This window comes from Trachinotus anak, unplaced genomic scaffold, assembly GCF_046630095.1.
Source record: "Trachinotus anak isolate AG129_WGS33_773 ecotype Australia unplaced genomic scaffold, CSIRO_AGI_Tana_v1 ptg000007l, whole genome shotgun sequence".
Taxonomy (NCBI): Eukaryota; Metazoa; Chordata; class Actinopteri; order Carangiformes; family Carangidae; genus Trachinotus; species Trachinotus anak.
In genome coordinates this window covers 681629-700769 of record NW_027273858.1, presented here as the reverse complement: position 1 = coordinate 700769, position 19141 = coordinate 681629, and the positions used below count along the sequence as shown (strand labels likewise).

General features: G+C 43.6%; 2 protein-coding genes across 2 annotated transcripts; both read right to left on the bottom strand.

Annotated features, from left to right (window-relative positions):
• Positions 1-10: 10 nt before the first annotated feature.
• Positions 11-3717, bottom strand: LOC139622500 (protein FAM161A-like). Its single transcript, XM_071479828.1, has 4 exons — positions 3541-3717; positions 2595-2872; positions 1602-1769; positions 11-1488 (listed from the first exon to the last, which is right to left on the bottom strand). Exons 1-4 carry the CDS (start codon positions 3646-3648, stop codon positions 606-608), a joined length of 1437 nt encoding a protein of 478 aa, XP_071335929.1. The 5' UTR covers positions 3649-3717; the 3' UTR covers positions 11-605.
• Positions 3718-6863: 3146 nt separating this feature from the next.
• On the bottom strand, positions 6864-18824 carry sult6b1 (sulfotransferase family, cytosolic, 6b, member 1). The gene is made up of 7 exons (XM_071479827.1): positions 18490-18824; positions 13380-13492; positions 10752-10841; positions 10206-10329; positions 9093-9187; positions 8394-8550; positions 6864-8273 (listed from the first exon to the last, which is right to left on the bottom strand). The coding sequence occupies exons 1-7, from the start codon at positions 18683-18685 to the stop codon at positions 8146-8148; spliced, it is 903 nt and encodes a 300-aa protein (XP_071335928.1). The 5' UTR covers positions 18686-18824; the 3' UTR covers positions 6864-8145.
• Between the last annotated feature and the right edge of the window lie 317 nt (positions 18825-19141).

Below are 19141 nucleotides of genomic sequence, written 5' to 3'. Positions count from 1 at the left end.
ACTTCCTGTTTCTGGCCCCTGCTGAGCACAAGCCACTCAACAGGATGAGACTCAGCACAGCTCTGTAAACAGAGCGGATCATTCTCTGCAGATGCATCACTACACACTGCCACCTGTCATCTGATGCAGTTGTTAGAAAGATTCATTAACAGCCAGTTTTGAGATCTGTGTGTTTCAAAGAAGGTACAGTATGTAGTTATTAACCACGAGCAGCCTTATGCAGTAATATTTAAGCGTGTCTCAGGATGATGGTGAGGTGATACAGCAGAAGGAAAACAAGCAGAAGACTGTCACCTTTTCAACTGTTTTATGAAGATTTAACACATACAACAGGTTTATATGATACAAACAATATAACAAAACACTCCACAGGATACCTGTGGGAGCCTCAAAAACAACTCAGCAAATACATTATGAAAACAACACATACCTTACTATGGGACATATTGTACTCCAAACCACCTGTGTGCATTATTCACATACCCTGCTGATAAAGAACTACACTACAAATTTACAATCCATGATGAAATAGATGAAGTAAAACTCCTCTACCACAAAAAGCTGCAGCTACTGCGACGCTCCCTTTCATTCATGAACACTGTCCCTCACACACTGATGCAGTCACTGGGCCGCGGGCCCCCCGGCTGCAGAGGCGAGCAGATGTTACAGGCTTTGAGCGGGTCAGTGTAGGACCACTCCCTCTCCTTCACCATCTCAATGGACAGCTCGATCTGCTTCTTCACCGGCTTGGAGGACGGACACCTCTGAGGCCTGCCGGAGTCAGGAGGCGGGTCTGAGTTGGACCAGAGCACCTCCATCTCCAGGTCAGAGTTTGGGTCGCTCTGGCCCTCCGTGGCCTCCCTGTCCAGTGTGCAGACGGTTAGAGACTGGGGCCGGCGGTTTGTGGTCTTGGAGTCTGCTCTGCGTCTGGTGCCGTACACCGAGCTGGGCACGGGCCTCGCCTTGAAGGCCTGTCGCTCCTCTTTCTGACCAAGGTTCCCCAGCTCTGCCACAATCTTCGCCTCCCTCCTCCTCCTCTCTCTCTCCAGGAAATGAAAAGGCTGTGGCGAGGCTGCAGCGGAGGCCTGGCTGCTTTTGGAGGCACGGTTACAGTTATTGCTGCTGCTTCTGCGTTGGCTGGACCACTGACCGGAGCGGCGGCTGATCATTTCATAGAGAGGCAGGTGTATGTGTGCCGGTGCGGGTGATGCCCGGAACTTTTTCTGGCATTCTCGGAGTTCCTCCAGCTCCCGTCTGAGTAACGTGTTCTCCAGCTCGATCTCGGAGCGCGTCCGCACCTTGTGCCTCTTCCTGTCCTCCTCTCTCAGCATCATCTGGAAGGGTTTGGGCACAGTGACCTTAGAGTTGGACCGAACCCTGACTCCAGTTTGACGGGACGATCTTCCCTGCGGTTTCGGACACAAGGCCTTGGGCTGGAACCGAAACTGCTCCTGGGCTGTCATTTCTTCTGGGCTCAGCAGGACATCTCTGGGAGAAAATAGAGGAGAATGAAATGTGACAGCTCAGTGCAGTTCAGCTAGATGGCTTTAAGCTCTCGTCTGGGTTTCCAAATTTAAGACCTTGTCTGCTACTGTACCAACCTCCCAAAGGTTCGGGCCTGGCCTGAGGTTCTCCTGCGATTCTCCAGCTCCAGTTCCCTGATGCTGTCCTCTCCACTGAGCTCTGATTGGTCAGAACCACTTGACGTCTCATGGAAGTCCAGCTCCTCCTGAGAGTTGATCCTCTGGAGTTTCCGGGCAGGACAGCTACTGCAGGTTCAGAGATGAGACTGACCTTTAAAACTTTAAACACAACGTCTACACAAACGATTAAATGTCTGCATCAACGGCTGCAACTCAACACAACAGTGCCGCGCTATAGGATCATTACTGTTGACGGCGCCCTCTGATTCTCTGCAGGAGCCTAATGGGCGGAGCTTGGTCGTCAGGGAGATTTAGCTCACCTGGTTTGGCTGCACTGTAAAAGTTGTTAGCAGTTAGCCAGTCTCTCTCTTGTATTTTGTTTAGTTGATGATGAAATGGGGCCAGAACAGAACACAGACACAAAACTGCCACCGAGCATCCAGTTCACATTCATTTCAACTCCCTGAAGCCAAGTTGTAACTCTGCATAAAGTTATGGTCGATTTTGTTCGTCTAGTTCATGACTCACTCTCAAAAATCCCTCAGCTGGTGATGAAAACACGAGAGAGGCCTGGCCATTGTCCAACTAGCAGTTCACTGACTGCATTTCAATGTGAAGCAGGTTCTCAAATAATTGAATGTCACTTTATACTGTTTAGAATATTGTTGTAGATTCAGTCCAATCAAATCATTTCTACACCCTCTGTATACTGTGGGTATGTTGGATTTGTATACCTGCACCTTTTATGTAAAGCACCACTACAACGTGTGCATACAAACAAACCCACTGTTCGCCCACTGCACATTAGAATATAGTTATGAGGGGAGGAAAAAGTTCTAGATCTTGAAATGAGGAAAAGCAGATTGATATTAAGTTCTAAACAGCTCGCTTTTGGACGCCACGTCCCCGTCTCTGCTTCTGTTTACTCGCGGATCACAGGACAGATCGAACCTGATTGACTGTCGTGCTTCTCCGGTCCTCCCTCTTGGCAGATCTCCATCCTCCTCCTCTCCGTGCCACTCCCTGCCCTGACTGATGTACATCCTCTCCAGCTCGGCCATGTTCCTCAGGTGAGCGTTCTTCAGCTCCTCCAGCCTCCTGTAGTACTCCTGGTTGGAGAAGTAAACATGCTGCTCCCTGTGCAGACCATGGATCTCCAGGGACAGAGAGCTGCGAACGCCTCTGCCGCCTTTTCCTTCCTCACTGCCCTCTGAGTCCAGATCATACTCCTGAAATGTTAAAGATGTAAACGTTGTGCCAGTTGGTGGTTGAATTAGGAGAGACACTGAATTATTGTAAATAGTTTACAAAAATGTCTACATTTCAAATTAAAGCTGATTGTGATAACTCATACCTAACAGGACATCATATAACATTACAAATAGACAACATGGTCTATATTGGTTTTTCTATAACTTCTACTTCTGACTGATTTGTCAGTACCATTATGTTTTATTACATTTATTTTTGCAACACGGAAACCAGGCTTATAATGAACTATAAGCAATGCATCTATTTCAGGAAGCAACTGTGGTTGCATTTCGGGGCAAAAGACAGCCTTCAGGTTCAAACTGGGGATTTCCATCCGCTATTTCTGTGCATGTGAAAATCTCCCTTAATCACGTTTTTTTAAATAACTGTATCTGTGAGTGTATAGGTGAGTGGTGTCTAGATAATACATCTAAGTATAGTGTTCCTTACAATACGGCTTCTTTAAGCTTTAAGCTTCTGTGTAAATATGTTGTAGATGCAATCAAAAGTGATCGCCTGCATTAACTTGAAATATGTACAAATCTTCTTAGAGTCTATAAAATCTCTTCCATGCTGAATGTCAATAATTTGCAGTTAGTTTTAAACGCTGCTTTTTAACTTTGCAGCTTGAACTGAGGAGACTCACCTCACTGGTACAGTCCTCATCTCTGACAAAATAAGGGTCTCTCTCGCCTCCATACAGAGCCATTAGCTCCTTGTTCTCCAGAGAGCGGGATCTGTACATCACTGCCATCTTCTGCACTGATTCACCCAAAAACCCAAAAACTTCACAACCAGCCAGAAGCAGAGAGGAGCGTCTGTGTGTTCTCAGCCTGCACACTGACCTGCAGACAAGCAAGGCAAAGATTAACATACAACTTACTGACACACACACACACACACAGACTGAGAGCCTGATCCTCTTACCATCAGGAGGAGTCGTGATTTTACAGGCGTCAGTGGTGTTGGTGGACAGATGGTCCATATGGGCCAGTGGCTTTTCACTTGAAGACATGAGTCGAAGTGAGATGGATGTCAATGTGAAAACTCCCAATCTGATTTACAGATTAACTTTCTTAAACACAGCATCCTGCACCTGTTGCAGTTGGCAGAACACCTGCACAGGAAGAGTCAGGGGGAAACCTGCCCAGGACTTTGGTCTCATAACATTAACTGTTGCCTTTCATGAAATATCTGGCAGAATAAACTCACAGGTATCAGCATATTAGAGCTAGATGTGTTGTTTTAAATCACATAGATTAGATGAATGTAAATATGTATTTTCTTCCTTCAGTTTTATTTATTTTATGAATATTGTTTGTCAGGGATGAATCCGACTCAAACCCCGCCTCCACTCATTATCAGTCTAAAACTGATCATTACTGACCAAATAATGTTTATAGCACTTAGAGCTAAACATAGACATCTCTCTAGAGTCTCTAAAGACTCTAACGCAGGGACACAAAAATACAACTGCTGTATCATGAAGCCCCAGTATGATACTGTATGTAGGGAAAACAATAAAATGCTTTAATATTCAGTGGTGAGACGTCAAATATTCAGAGCTACACAGTGTTTGGTGAAGGTGAGGATCATCAGAAGCCAGATCCTTCCTTGGAGCTTGGACGTGTCAGTGTGCCGTCGGCCTCTGCTTTTCATCATCCCTGCTCACCTCTTCAGCTTTCCTCCCTGGTCCAGTGGCACATATGGAAAACTCCCAGGCTTTTGTTCCTGATGCTTTCAGGCTGAGATCAAGTGAAGTGAAGCCTGACCTCAGTTCAGCAGCGAGATTTTGGGGGATTTGACAGATAAAGGTAGAGAGGGAGGACACCCACCACAGCCAACCGTGTTAATCGGTTTACTCAGGTTTCTCAGCTACAAGTCTTCACCTCATGCTGCAGCACCTTCCCCCATCTGTCTCCTGTCTCCTTCTATTGCATCTCCCATCCAACAACCTAAGGGACTGAGACAGCAGGAGACAGAGGACAGATCAGGAGAAGAAGAGACAGGATTATATTTCAGTGTCATGAAATCAAAATCTCATAATTTAATGAGCATTTTTCTAAAAGCCACTTAAAATCACTTGTGATCCTTCATCAGAGGTTATTGACTCACACTTACATGAACTATCAGCAGCTCCACCAAAAAGTGATCTTTAATATTACCTGGTTACATCGTTTGGTTTGATGGATTTTTAGTGGCCCAACAAAAATAAAAACAGATGCTTTCTTTCTCAGATTTAACGTGGCGGGGGCCTGACCCCCCAGGCTGAAAATCACTGATTCACTTTACTCATAATTCTGTAGATCAGTGTAGGCAACATATGTCTCCAGATGTTTATCTGAGTTTCTCTGGTTTCTCTGGTTCTCTTTGCATGTTGATGAAGTTTGGCTTTAAAATGTTCTGAGGCCTTAAAGTCAAATTTCTCTTCTCATGAAAAGACAAAAGATTGATCATCCATTTAACACTGTCAGTGCAAAAGTATCAAAACTGACTGATAATATAAAATAACATCCAGCACAGGGGACATTTAGCAGTAGCTGGAGCTCACAACAGTTTGAGTCGGTTTTTAAAAACTGCTAAACTACCATTTACACCACATCTCTCAGCATGAACTTAACGATGTTCAATATTAATTTTCTCCAACTGTAAAGAGCGGTAAATTATATAATTTTGATTATGCTACTGGTAATCAAAAGACTAAGGATATTCTATTACAATAAAGATGTAAAATTACAAGTCAAAAATACAAGTCATAAACAGGAAAACAATAATTACATCAGTATTTCATTTTATTTTTAACACATAACTCAGAAATACTGAATAGTTGTTTTGCAAATGTAATCAATTAATTAACTTTCTAGTGATTTTGTGGGATATGACGTCACTTGTCTTGGCAGCTGCTCCCTGGATGCGAGAAGTTTCGTAAAAAAAATCCTTGTTGGTTTCGCAGTTTAGCATCAGAGCATCAGACTCCGTGACCCGCTCTTCATCAGACGACTTCTTGTATTTTTCTGCATGTTTGGTCGTGTAGCGCCGATTTAAACTGTGGTCCCTGAACTCAGCGACCTGTGCACCACAAACTAAGCACACAGCTCTTCCTCTGACTTCTGTAGATAGATGTTTTGTTCCATGCCTCGTTGAAAATGAGGTATCAATCTTTCTTTTTTTCGCATGAGCTGAGATTCTGAGGGTCCTAATAAAAGTCACATTTTCAAAATAAAAGCAGCACAGCATGCAGGGCATGAGCTAGTTTTCATTTCCACTGGAAGGGTCAGGGGGCCGGATGTGGCACAGGTCTGCCCTCGACAAAGGGAAGCTACTGGGCTTCTGTCAGCCTCACTTGCACAGAGCCAAGATATAGTTAAACTGCCTTTACAGTGTTAGAGGATATCAGAAGAAAATATATAATAAAAATCCAAAAAGGACATGGTTGGAAAGAGAAGTAAACCAGAGTGGAGTATCGTGATTCCTACAGATCTCTCCTGCATATTATAAATATCAGCCATGTGGACAAGAAGATGTTAGTTGCCATCATAATTATAACACAATAAAGAGAGGGGCAGGCCTGAAATCTGTTTCCTCATTTCGACCTGGATACAGCAAAGCATCAAAATTAAAAACCCAGAAAGTCTCTGAGGTCATTTATTGAGACATCACCTCCTCTGATGAACCGCTCCACAAACTCAACCCCCTCCAGCCTCAGGAGGCAGTGGCTGCTGTTCTGTGGTGTGCTCTAAGGTCTTCATCATTATTAGTTTTCATGACACATGTGTTCTGCTGCTCTCCTTTAAACACCTCTTAGCCTGCCCAGTATAAAGCAGCCATAAGGACAGGAGGTACACAACATGCGGAACTGCAGTTAATGAAATGATTATTTTTATGCTTTGAGGCTTAAAAGGTTCTAAAATGTACGGGAGGTCGACGGAGTCTCAGCCCTGAGGGACACAGACCGACTCAAACAATCAGTCATCTGGAAAAAGGGTTTTATTTTTGTGCAGTGATGTACTGTACAGTATGAGATATACAAACAGTGATTGTGCAAACTTATAACATCCCATAATATCATCACAGTATTGTTTCAATGCCACAGTTTCACAGACTGGAGTCTGATTCCAGGATGAATCTGACATGAGTTCAGGTAGCTGCCAGGACGATGAGGTCAGCTGTTAAATCCCTTTTAAACATCAGTGAATAAAACAACCCGACACGTAACGTTCAAGTGCTGGTGGAAAAATCTGACACCTGAGACTTCAGCTGCTGACTGAAGCTGCTGTTTGGGCAGAGACTCAGACCCAGAGCGAACCCTGTGAATCTGATGAACTCAGCTGAATATGTTTAAACTGTATCAAAGGAAATGTAAAAACAACTTTAATGTTTCATGTTGTATGAGCTGCCTGATAAAGTCTTTGAGGTGTATGTTGAATTATTCTGACGCTGCTTTTTCACACTGTGTGTTTTTGACCACACGGGGGCACTAACGTTTAACGCTTTAACAAGAGTTTCATGTTTTGAGGTGAGTTTCATCTTCTTCATCTCTTCTGACAAAAGGTTCCTTCAGAAATCTGTTTTTATCAACTTTACATTTTCAGGTGAAATTTCTGAGGAAAAAAAAACAGAGATTTGTCACAGTGTTTGTCACGTTTTATCACTGATATTTAACTCAGCCAGACCTCAGGTGAACTCAGATACAGCTGCTCATGAGCTGTTACAAGGAATAGTTTGACATTTTGGGAAATACACTCGATCGCTTCCTCATGGAGTTAGAAGAGAAGATCAGCACCACTCTCATGTCTCTACAGCCAGGTGGGAAGCAGGAGGCAGCAGGTCGCCTCCACCACCTTTAATGCTCATTAAAATGTTGTATCTTATTTGTTTCATCCTCCCAAAATGTCAAACTATTCCTTTAATGTTTTCCTTTGCAGAACTTGTACAACAAAGGTTCCCAGACTGGAGTTAAAAAGACTAATAATGCACTTTTTCCCTTCTTGCTCTCTGCTCTTCTTCCTCTGTCTCTCAACCTCTCACTTTGGGACTTTTGGCCCTGAGCTGAGCCTCGCAGGCAGCGTTTCCTGTCAGTATCTGTTCGGCCTCCAACAACCTCCTCTACAAACTCAGGTTAACGTGGTGAAGGGTCGATGCCATGGTTGGGTTCTGACTCAGCTCAGGGCTGAAAAGTCCTCTCACACTCTTCTTCTACATCCTCTTCCTCCCTCTCTTCCCTCATCTTCCTCTTCTTCTTCCTCTCTTCCTACTGACAGTGCTGCTGGTAGTTGAGTTTCGCTCCGAGCCTGGTTCCTGCCAGGTGTTTGTTGAAGGCCTCGTCCATCTCTTGGCTCTGCTCAGGTGTGAAATGGTTCCTCCAGTCCCCGACCTCGCCTGCTCAGGCACAGAAATACAGCACAGTTAACATCCTGTATTCTGCAGCACTGAAGCTGGCGTCTATAAAGAGAGAAGCCACGATGCTGTTTGAAAACTGATCTAGCGACTCTCAGTCACCTTTTCTGAATATGACGTTTCCCATGGTGCCGTGGGAGTTGGCGGAGCTCTCCTTCATGGCGTTGAAGGTGCTCTCCTCTGTGATCTGCTGCACCTGAGCCTCCGTCAGGGTGAAACCAAAAAAGCCGGAGATCTGACGGATGCCCTCGCTCAGGTCCTGATGGACAGGAAACAGAATCAGAGCCGTGAGGAAGTGGACACAATTATCTCTCTGCGGGTTGATTTTCACAGAAATGAACTGAAACCAATGACTATCAATATTCAATATTAGTCACTGGTAGTATTGGAATTGTTCTGTGGTAGTTATAAAACCCACATTGATAAGCTGAGCAACGTGAGAGTGACGGGTTTTCTTTTTAGAAATCAAACTTTATTCCTTTATTTATGAGGAGAAGAGCTGATGGAGCAGTCGGATTTTGAATCTGAGTTAAGCAGGTCTGCTTTCTGCTACTGACCCCACAGACTTGGAATCTGCTAAATGTCATCGTTTAATCTTATTTTACTGTTCCTGTTGTTTTATTTATTTGTCTGAGTCAGTTTCTACACTTTCACTGTTTAATGATGGAGCCATTTGCTATTTGATTTTTGTTTTCAATTTCTCATTTACATTTTAGTTATACATTTTTTTCATTATTCTCATTATTATTTTAAAGTCACCACTTTCTGTCCAGTAGAAACCAAACGTCAGTGTGTGAGCACCTGTTTGAGATCTTCATAGGTCACAATCATGACGTTGGGGTCGTCAATCCTCTTCTCCCAGGCCAGAGCGTGGTCAAAGTACGACCCCCAGGGAACTACACACACACACACACACACATAAGATCAACCAGTGAGAACGGTTAGCAGACGCCTGTCTCTCTCACTGTGACCATGACGAAGGCAAAAAGCCCCAAAAATCAACATAAATAACAAACAGCTGTTCAGCAAGTGTCCACAGTAGCATTAAATCATGTTGCCATCACCATGGTAACCGTGGGCGTCGTTAAATCAACCGGGACAGAATTCTTCAGGATTATAAGACAATATTTTAAATATATCTGCATATGATGATATTTAAATCCCAGATAACACCACATCTTACATCGCAGTAACAGCAGGGTTTATCGCTCAGCTCCATTAAAACTCTTGTCGTCTTCTTCCTGCTCCGTGATGGTGTCACAAGCATCTTAACTCTCACTTTATGAATGTGCTGATGTAGGAAACTCAGTGAGCGGAGCAGCAGTGGTTCTTTAGCCCCAGCTGGACTGGAGGTCCTCTAACATTGCTGCTGAGTTGGCTGCACATGCTGTTTATTAGAGCATAAACCCAGCGGAGCTCAAGTCAAGCTGTGAATGTGTTTGCAAAAGAAAAGATGGCGCTCTGAGGTGGGGTCGTAAAGGCACAGCCTATGATCTGGTGGTGGCCTTGACCCCACATCACCTGACGGTTCAGATTTTCTCATCATGAAACTATCAAATTATCAAGAGATTATAAAAATGAAAATACATATTTGTGAGGGTTTTAAAGATGGACGTCTTCATGTGGACCCAGAGGGCTCAGAGCTGAGAGCTGCAGAGTGAGGCCGAGGCAGAGTAACACAGCTGGTTTCGCAATTTCCGTGAGATTTGCAAAATGAAGGGAAATGATTGTGTAAACGTCTTTTACGAAACACATTGTGTCATTTACCTCATTCAGCCTCAGTTTCAAGGTTCTGAGGACACAAATGATTCTTTCTAGAAAAATGTTTTCTAGGAAGGAAGTTTCTGAGAAATGTTCCTGATTAACCATCAGATATGATCCAGCTTCAGTGATTTAATAAACTTAAATCTTTACCATCTCCACTCAGGAAGTGAGAGTAGAAGGTTTCCCAGGACTGGACTGGGAGAACCGGGTTGTTTTTGGAGAAATGATAGAAGGAAACCAGAGTGTCTTTAGGATTCCTGAAGATCACCAGCATCTGCACGAGACATGAGATAACACACAAAACACGTGAATTACATTTAAATCTACTAAAACAAGGGATCAGTGAGGAGGGACAGGGAGGAATACAGAAAATCATAAAACCATATAAAAGGAAATCAATACTATGGCAAATAAAAAGATAATAAATGAATGGAGGGAAAGACAGACACCCATGACAGAGACATTAACAACGGGTTTCATGTAATTATGAAGCTGTCAGGTCTGTTTTTTCTTCTTCTACAAATTAGACTAGAAATCCAAATATAATCTTAATGATTTTATTACAGGGACCTGGAGAAGGACATGATGAAGATTTACGTTTGTTTTTTCTTTTAAATGCCAGAAAACCGGCTTCATGTCCCATTTCCTGACCTGTGACCTTTTTGTCTCTACAGCTGATATGAGGAGGAAAATTACCTTGGTTTTCTTTGCAGAGAAGGAGGAGGGGATGTTGTCGGGGTGCAGGTGAGTCCCCAGAAACCTGGGAGAGGGAGTTTCATCCATGACCTGAGAGGAAAGTGTCCCACATCAGATAATTTTGATGCACGTGAAACAAACAGGACAGGCGAGTTTAAGACACTCCAGGTGTGTGAAACAAGTCTGGGCCCTGATGTGTTTACTGTCGTAACATTTAACCAATGTTTCCAGTGTTTGGATTCAGACCTTTTCCATCAGGATGTGACTCAGAACTCAGATGAAACATCATATAAAGGTGAGTGAGATTTTGACCTTCAGCTGAACTCCACATATAGCAGCTCTTTCAACAAACCAGCCCACAGGTCGTCTGTGCAGCAGGTTATTGACCCATAGTCACGTTTTGTTGCTGGGCGACAACCCAACAAACAACCAACCCACAAAAGCAGACTAAACAAATGGCATTAATGCTAAGCTAAGCTAAGCTAAGCTAAGCTTGGCTTCAGCTTCACATTTACTCCGTCTGTGAGAGAACATATAGACTTTTCACCAAAGACTATTTGCCATGTGGTTTCTCTGGATTTCAACAGTGCAGAGTTCAACACATGATTAATCAGACCACAGCAAACAGTTCACACACACACACACACACACTCACACACACACACACTCACTCACACACACACACACGTCCCTGATCCAGCAGCGCTCTGTTTGACTTTTGGCCAGCAGGTCTACACCCAAAGCCTGTGTTGATCTGATGAGGTGTGGTTTGACAGTTTGCACAGCGGGGAGGAGAGAGAGTTCATACCTGCAGCATCAGACACACACTCAGGGTCTAAGGTGACGCACACACGAACACACAAGAGCCAAGCTGCTGTTTCACATCAAGGTTCCTCAAAACTGTTCTTATATCTTAAAACCACAGATATATCTTTTGATATTAACACTTCAAATAAAACACAGGAGAAGAGTAAAATATTGACCTTTAATAAAAAAAAGATATTGGAATGTATTTGTATGAATTATTGATTACGTGCTACATTTCTCTTCTCACTATATTCTATGACACATTAGTTATTAATTATTAAGACACTTTTTGGATATAGATTTCTGGAGAAGTATGGCTGGTATTTGTGCTTCTCTGCAGAGTTTTATCTTGAATTGTACAGATAATGAAATTAATATTAACTTTAGTTGTTGTCAAGTTGTTTATGCCTGAACTGAACCAGGTGTCACTCAGGAGGGAAGATCCAGGGGACACACTGTAGTTTGTATTGTTCTTCATTCAGAACAGCAGCTTTGCTCCCATGTTGACACACACACACAGACACACACACACACTCACACTCACACACACACACACACTGTTGCAGGATCCTGTTTCACACGACTGTCATTCACAAACTGCAGATAGATGTTCATGTGTCACAGGAGGAGATGTTCTCATGTTGCAGGTTGTGTGTGTGTGTGTGTGTGTGTGTGTGTGTGTGTGTGTGTGTGTGTGTGTGTGTGTGTGTGTGTTAGAGATAAACTGGTTGAAACCTGAGGATTTAAGCTGTTTCGTCTGTTTTGCTTCCTTAAATTTGACAGAACTGGCTTTAAACCAGTTCACAGCTGAGGAAAACTGGTTTGCATTCTTTTAAATCAGACGTAGTCTAGATTGAACTGGTTTTACTGGTTGAAAATGGTCCTGGAACCACGAACACCCACAGATAATGTCTGCACTGGTTGTTTGATAGAGATACGTGACAGTCGATCTCTCTCTTCCTGGGACAATATCAGTTTCTCTGGGTGACGTGTGTAATAAAATATCTGCACAGCTCCTCAATCGATTGCTGACCGGGACAGTGTGTGTATGTGTGTGTGTGTGTGTGTGTGTGTGTGTGATCATACATGTTGTGTTCTAAAAGCCTGTAACCAGCCCTGACTGACAAATTAGGCTAATTTGTCAGTCAGTCCTCTCACTGCTGCAAACACTCCCCCAGACAAAAGGGTTGAAATAAGACAGACTTGTCAGGTGAGGAGGAGACAGGTGAACACACTGATTTACTGCCCGGTCACCAGGTAACTACAGAGCGTGTCAGCGTGTTATCAGATGACCTGCACAACCTGGTTCGCTAAGAACGCAAGCTGCCATAGGAAGAGCTGCAGGGCTGCACCAGAATACCTTCATCATCATCATGACACAACACGTGCTGCCTCGGCATGACCCCCCAGCCTGCACCGGCCTCATCCCAAACCCTACACACAGAGACTGAGGAGTTTCTGGGTTAAAGTCAACATACTGACTGTAGTGACAGGGACAGTTCCAAGAACCAAATATTCAGTGGAAACTGTGGATGATCCAGAACAACAGGGACAAGTTTCAGGAAGACACAGAGCTGATCAGATGATTTAAAGGCCCCACACTTTTCCTGAGTTTAATTCATTTCTGACCCGACTTCCAGGAAACAACCAGTAAAACCAGTTCAATCTAGACAATTTGGAAAAAGTGAACTGGTTTAAAACCAGTTGTGTCAAATTAAACAAGCAAAACAGCTTAAACTCCCCAGGTGTCAACCAGTTTCAAACCAATTTATCTCAAGAAGGAAGAGGCAGCCTGCACACACACACACACACACAGAGTACCTTTAAGATGTCTGGTCCAAAGAACTCGATGAGTGGCGGCATCCTGGACTCAGTTTTCACCCCTGTGGCCTCTGCAATGATTTTCCTCACCACCCCCACCATCCAGTTAAAACCTGCACACACAAACACACACACACACACACACACACACACACGTTTCAAACAAACATTGACTAATTAACAGCAAACAGTGTAAGAAGCAGATACAACATGTGATATTTTGCAAAAACTTCATGGAACCTGTGAGATATTTTACTCTGAACTGTCTGTTCAGGTGGTTTGGTTTTGTTTGCATTGAGAATTAATTAATCAATTATTGTGGACAGATTTGTTGTGTTTTTCTACATCACGACCTCCAGGCTCCTCATCAGGGGTGGATTTTACAATTAGACCAGGTTGGAGCTGCCTGGGGCCTCGAACTAGGACTGCCTCTAAACCCGATCTCAGAGCCATGTAGTCTGTCTAAGACCTGATCAACCACAATCCAACCTATCTTGTTTCTTTATGTTATTTTTGTGAGCTAACACTTTAACAATAGGTAAAGCTAAAGAGGTTTTAATATGCATAAATGCAGGAGGAGCTTTCCTGACGGTAACACCTGCTGGGATGACTGGGAAATGTTATGTGATCTAAAAACGGCATCAAGGAGCAGAGACTCTGAGCAGCTTTAGAACCACACACACAGAAACTAGTGAAGGATAAAATCTTACAGAGCAGTAACCAGCAGGAGACCATAAATGTGAGAGTGCATGGGGTGAAGGTCGGGTCAGTCCTCCTCTATCTCTGTCATATATCAGCCAGATGTCAAGAGGCCATTATCTGTGGCAGTCTGCTGTGTAAGGCTGATTAAACTGCCTGTAACGCCAAGAGGGGACATCCAGCCTTTTAAAGAGGGAGGGCACGTTTAGTCTCACATCCACAGATAAATAGCTCTGTTATCCCAATGTGGGCCCCAGTCCAAACGGGCCCCTATATGCGATGGAGATGTGGTGTGCGTAATCTAGCATTCTTCCAAAGGTGATTAACTCGTCTGTCTCTGTGTCATCTCTCCACCCGCGAGCTGCCGTGCAAAAGCCTTTTCAGAAAGTAAACACTTCCCTGAAAAGAAAACATGTCACATTCCTCAAACGCACTGCGGCGACAGCAGGAATGTGACGCTCCTCTTCCACCGAGACCAAACTGTGAGCACTTTGTGCTGCAAACAGGAAAATGCTTAAATATCAATAAAACATAATCACACTCACTCAGGTAACAGTGAAGATTTAAAGCATCACAGTACCCAGAATTCCTGAAAGTCAGTGAAGTGGTCACAGAGGGGAGAGAGAGCTCCCACCTGCAGCACCAACATGTCATTGATGAAAATGTAGAATTTATGAGGGTCTGATCGTCCTTTTTGTTTGCATGGAAACGAAAGAAATTGATTTTTAGAAATTACATTTATTCACTCATTTCATTTAAAACCTATTCAGTCAACATTTAGATCTGTGTTTGCGACTCTGCTCTGGTACATGAACTTATCAGCATCTGAAAGTGGAGCAACTCTTTTCATTTACTCTGAGACTGCAGTGATTTTCAGCTGCTGTTTCTTAAATCGTGGATGTCTGAGTGTCTTTGAATGCACCAACAAAGGAGAGGATTTCAAATTAGTCCCTGCTCTTGGGTCCCTTGACACAAAACAAAAGCCGAACAAACTTAAACCTGATGAAACACTGGCTGTGATAGATTATTATCTCTCTGCAGAAAGTCTGAAACCAGAGGCTGCCTGAGAGGAAGGAAATCAATCTAAACTCTGTTGGGTTTGGTTGGTACCTCCTGGTTTGTTCAGATATTTGTGGGAAGTGCTGATTGCGGAATCTGCAACAGCTCATCAACTGAAGCAGAAACTAAGAGGACACAAAAAGGAAGTTGATCCATTTTCCTTCTAATCACAGCAGCGTGTTCAGTGCAACATAAGAAACACAAAATGCTTCATTCTGCACATTACATTACCTCACTGTTTATTTTCTTCATGTAAAAAAAGGAACTATATTTCTGCATTCAGAGTTATTTACCCCCCTGTTTAATTGTGCTGAACTGCATTGGACACTGGATAGTATAACTTAAGAGACTTGAGTCTTTTTTCCTGTCCCAATATCATTGGCAAGCAATATGAGTGTTCTGGATGCCTTGTGTTGTTGGGGCAGATTTACTCTGTGAAGGAGGAGTGTGGGATACTCCTCCATATTTTAACTTTATTAAGACAACCGGAGCGCATCAGGAGTGAGAGTGGACAGGAAGAGGAAAACAGAGAGAATATGGGGAAAAGGAAAATGGGAGTGGGGAGACGGGGAAAAACAACAACAACAACACAACAACAGAGAAACAACCACAGTAACAATAACAATAACTAACAATATCCTCATTTATGGTCACTCTATAGTCCTTAACCATTAGATGCTCCATATGTGTATTTGTGTATATGTGTGTGTGTGTGTGTGTGTGTGTGTGTGTGTGTGTGTGTGTGTGTGAATCTGTCTGTATGTGTGTGTATGAGGGAAAGGGTAGGTGTGTGTGTGTATGTATGTGTATGTGTTCATGTGTGTATGCAAGTGTGTAGCGATTTGTCATTGGATGTGGTGGGTAATTGATGTGGGGGCTGCAGTAACACCGCCCCCCTAGACCAAAGGCACAGGTGGCCAGAAACCAGGCCACCAAGGCTCCCAGCCACCCCCAGAGCCCAAGGACCCACGGCAGCATGCCCCCCCCCCCGGCAGCCACATGCCTGACCCAAGGGGGAGCCCGCAAGGGAGTACAGAGGCAACAGCCCCCAGCGCAAGGAGGCCTGCAGAGGGACAGCAGGCAGGAAGCTGATAGTTATCTGGTGTGTCATTCTTGCAGTTAATACATCTGTTAGTATTTGTGGAGGATTTTGTACTGTATCAGCTGCAGGTTTGAGTTTTGAGTCATGCTGAAGGTGTTTGAGCAGATTTGAATCCAGAAATTGGAGTCTGGTTTGATGAGAAAGTCTTTTTCCCATTTGAGAGTTGGGATCGAGAGAGTTGGCTCTAATTCGGCTAAACTTACATAAATTCTAGAGAGTAGTTTTTGGGATGGAAGTTTTAAAGAGTTTGTTATTGTTGGTGGGAGTTCTAGGTCTAATTGCTTGAGATTAAACCTAGTTTGAATGATGGATTTAAGCTGAAGATATTCTAGGTATCTGTTGTTGCCAATGCTGTAGAGTTCTACCAGTTTGTCAAATGGGATCATACAATTGTCTTGGAGAATATGTTCTAGGCATCTTATTCCTTTACTATACCATGTTGTAAAGTTTATTGTTTTTTTACTTTGCAGAATATCAGGATTGTTCCAGATGGGTGAGAGTCCCAGTGAATGAATGGGTCTTCACTGGTCCCACGGGACCAAACTTGATCCCAAACTTTATCACTTGAAGAAAACAAGGGAAGAAGCTGCTAAAGTCTGAAAAGAAATGTCTATATTCCATATTTACATTGTAGGTATAGTAGGTTGTTAGAAAACCTTCGGTTTCCCCTCTGTTACAATCATTAACATTACAACAGCAGAAGGCTGGTCAAAGGGCAGTGCAAGGAAACAATGGGCCCCTGGGCACAAACATGTGAGGGGCCCCTGAGTGCTCTTTACACTAGCCAGACTGTCACATCCCACTCTGCTCCTTCAGTTACATTTATTTCATTGTGACATTCATCGTTTCCTGTTTTATTTTGATAGATTCAACCTCTCCTCTTGATTCAGATCCCTCACTTCCTGCCCCTGTGCCCGCCAGTGTTATTGTCCACCCTGTCAGTTTGCCAAGTATCAAGAGTTCAAGTAGTTTTCAGTCAGTGTTCCTGGGTTTTTGGGTTGTTTTTTTTTTTTTTTTTATCTCTGCTAGTTTTCCTGACCTCGTCTTTGTCTTCTTCCTGCTGGACTTGTCTGCCTGTTCCTCCGATGGATCACCTGTGTACTGAACCTTTCTGGCAGGTAAATCAGGTTCTTGTGTCTGAATGCTTTTGCCTCTGGTTTCACTGCCCTTTACAAACAGATTGAGAGAGATAGTACAGTACACTACACAAAACATTATGCAGTAGAAAACCATCATAGAAAGACTGAGATACAGGTTTTATTTAATTAAAGGTTCATATAGTGTAAAGGTAGATGTGTTTTTTGATTTTAAAGCAGGTCTAGGTTCAACATAGTGAGAATCATCACCGTTGAAAGTGAAAGTATCAAAGCCTCAGTCCACAGAGAAATGCACACAGCCTGTATTCAGAAACTGAGCCTTAAAACCAGCCGTCAGGACTTCTGCAACTTTGTGATGTCACAACAAAGCAGCCATGCCCCGCCCACCTGGACCCACCATCCAACCTTGCAGGATTTGGTGTTTACCTGGTTTTTGGTTCTTAAAACCACAGATATATCTTCTGATGGATCAACACATCAGATGAAACACCGGAGAAATTACAATATGTACCTTTAAGTACTTTACCAAACCCTCAGATCAGCTCGAGCCCTGTCATTAATTTGATGCAGCAGAAATAGAAGCTGTCTGGCACCAGATTCAACTTTCAGTATGTCATGTTGACAAGATAATGCACTTGCCAATTGAATGCATGCAATCATACATTCCTGTCAGATTACTTTCTCATGCAAAGATAGAATTTCAACAGTTTTGCAACAGTTTTGACAAAATACGAAACAGTTACCATCATGAAACATTCCAGAGTTGTAAAACACTTCTGATCACTGTGTTTTTAAATGCATGAGTCTGTTCCTGCCACTGCCACTTCAGTGGGTGGCGCAGCTCTTGAATAAAGGAAAAATCTACAAGAACAAGTATTATTCTCAGTATTAAAACACTAATCCGTCCTCAGTCATCCCAACTTTAACTCTGACGTCTGTGATGTTCCTACAACTTCAAAAAGAGGCTCTGACCCAGGGCCCCTGATCTGTTGGGCCCCTGAGCCTGCGCCTGGTAAGAATATTCAATAAAAGTATTCACAGGTCAGAGGTCACAACATCCTGATGACAGACCTCTAAAAAAACACAACTTTATAAAGTGGCTGAACAGCTTCTGCTCATGAAAACATTTTGTAGCTGGATCACCACTACTCACCACATTTGGGATACGCCACAAGCATGATGTCATCCTCTCTGGCCTTGATGTTTTCCAGAGCCTTTAAATTGTCCTCAGGGCACATGATGCGCGGGTACAACACCCCGTTGTATCTGTACAACTTCTCCTCGTCGCTCATCTCCTTCGCCATCTGCATCCTGGACTGCAGCCTGGCACTGAAGGCGTTGGTGTTCATCCTGAGTCAGCACAGTGTAGCTGCAGAAACAAGACTCTGGCTTCTTTTCACAGTAAAGTGAAGTGAGGAGCAGGAAAAGGAGAAGCTGTGAAGGTGACTGTCCATCTGCTGCTGTCCTGCGAGCGAGCAGCACTGACAGAGAGAGAGAGAGAGTGTGTGTGTATTTATCTGGTAGTAAAAGGAGGAGGACGCAGCAGGCACCTCCTCCTCCACACACACACATACACATGCAGGAAGTGTGTGTGTGTGTGTGTGTGTGTGTGTGTGTGTGTGTGTGTGTGTGTGTGTGTGTGTGTGTGTGGAGGTGTGACTGATGGGAGATGCCTGTACAATGTTTGCCAGATGGGAGGTACAGTCTGACAGACTGTGTACACACACCACTTCCTCTTTCTCTCTCTCACACACACACACACATACAGAGAGAGAGAGAGAGAGAGAGAGAGCGAGAGAGAGAGA

Excerpts from the sequence above, each read along its gene's own strand:
- LOC139622500 (XM_071479828.1), bottom strand. The coding sequence starts at position 3,648 with ATGGCAGTGATGTACAGATCCCGCTCTCTGGAGAACAAGGAGCTAATG. Across the intron at positions 2,873-3,540 it reads ATGAGGACTGTACCAGTGAG|GAGTATGATCTGGACTCAGA; the intron begins GTGAGTCTCCTC and ends TTAACATTTCAG. Across the intron at positions 1,770-2,594 it reads GAAGCACGACAGTCAATCAG|TAGCTGTCCTGCCCGGAAAC; the intron begins GTTCGATCTGTC and ends CTGAACCTGCAG.
- sult6b1 (XM_071479827.1), bottom strand. The coding sequence starts at position 18,685 with ATGAACACCAACGCCTTCAGTGCCAGGCTGCAGTCCAGGATGCAGATG. Across the intron at positions 13,493-18,489 it reads TGTGGCGTATCCCAAATGTG|GTTTTAACTGGATGGTGGGG; the intron begins GTGAGTAGTGGT and ends TTGTGTGTGCAG. Across the intron at positions 10,842-13,379 it reads TTGGACCAGACATCTTAAAG|GTCATGGATGAAACTCCCTC; the intron begins GTACTCTGTGTG and ends CTTTCCTCTCAG.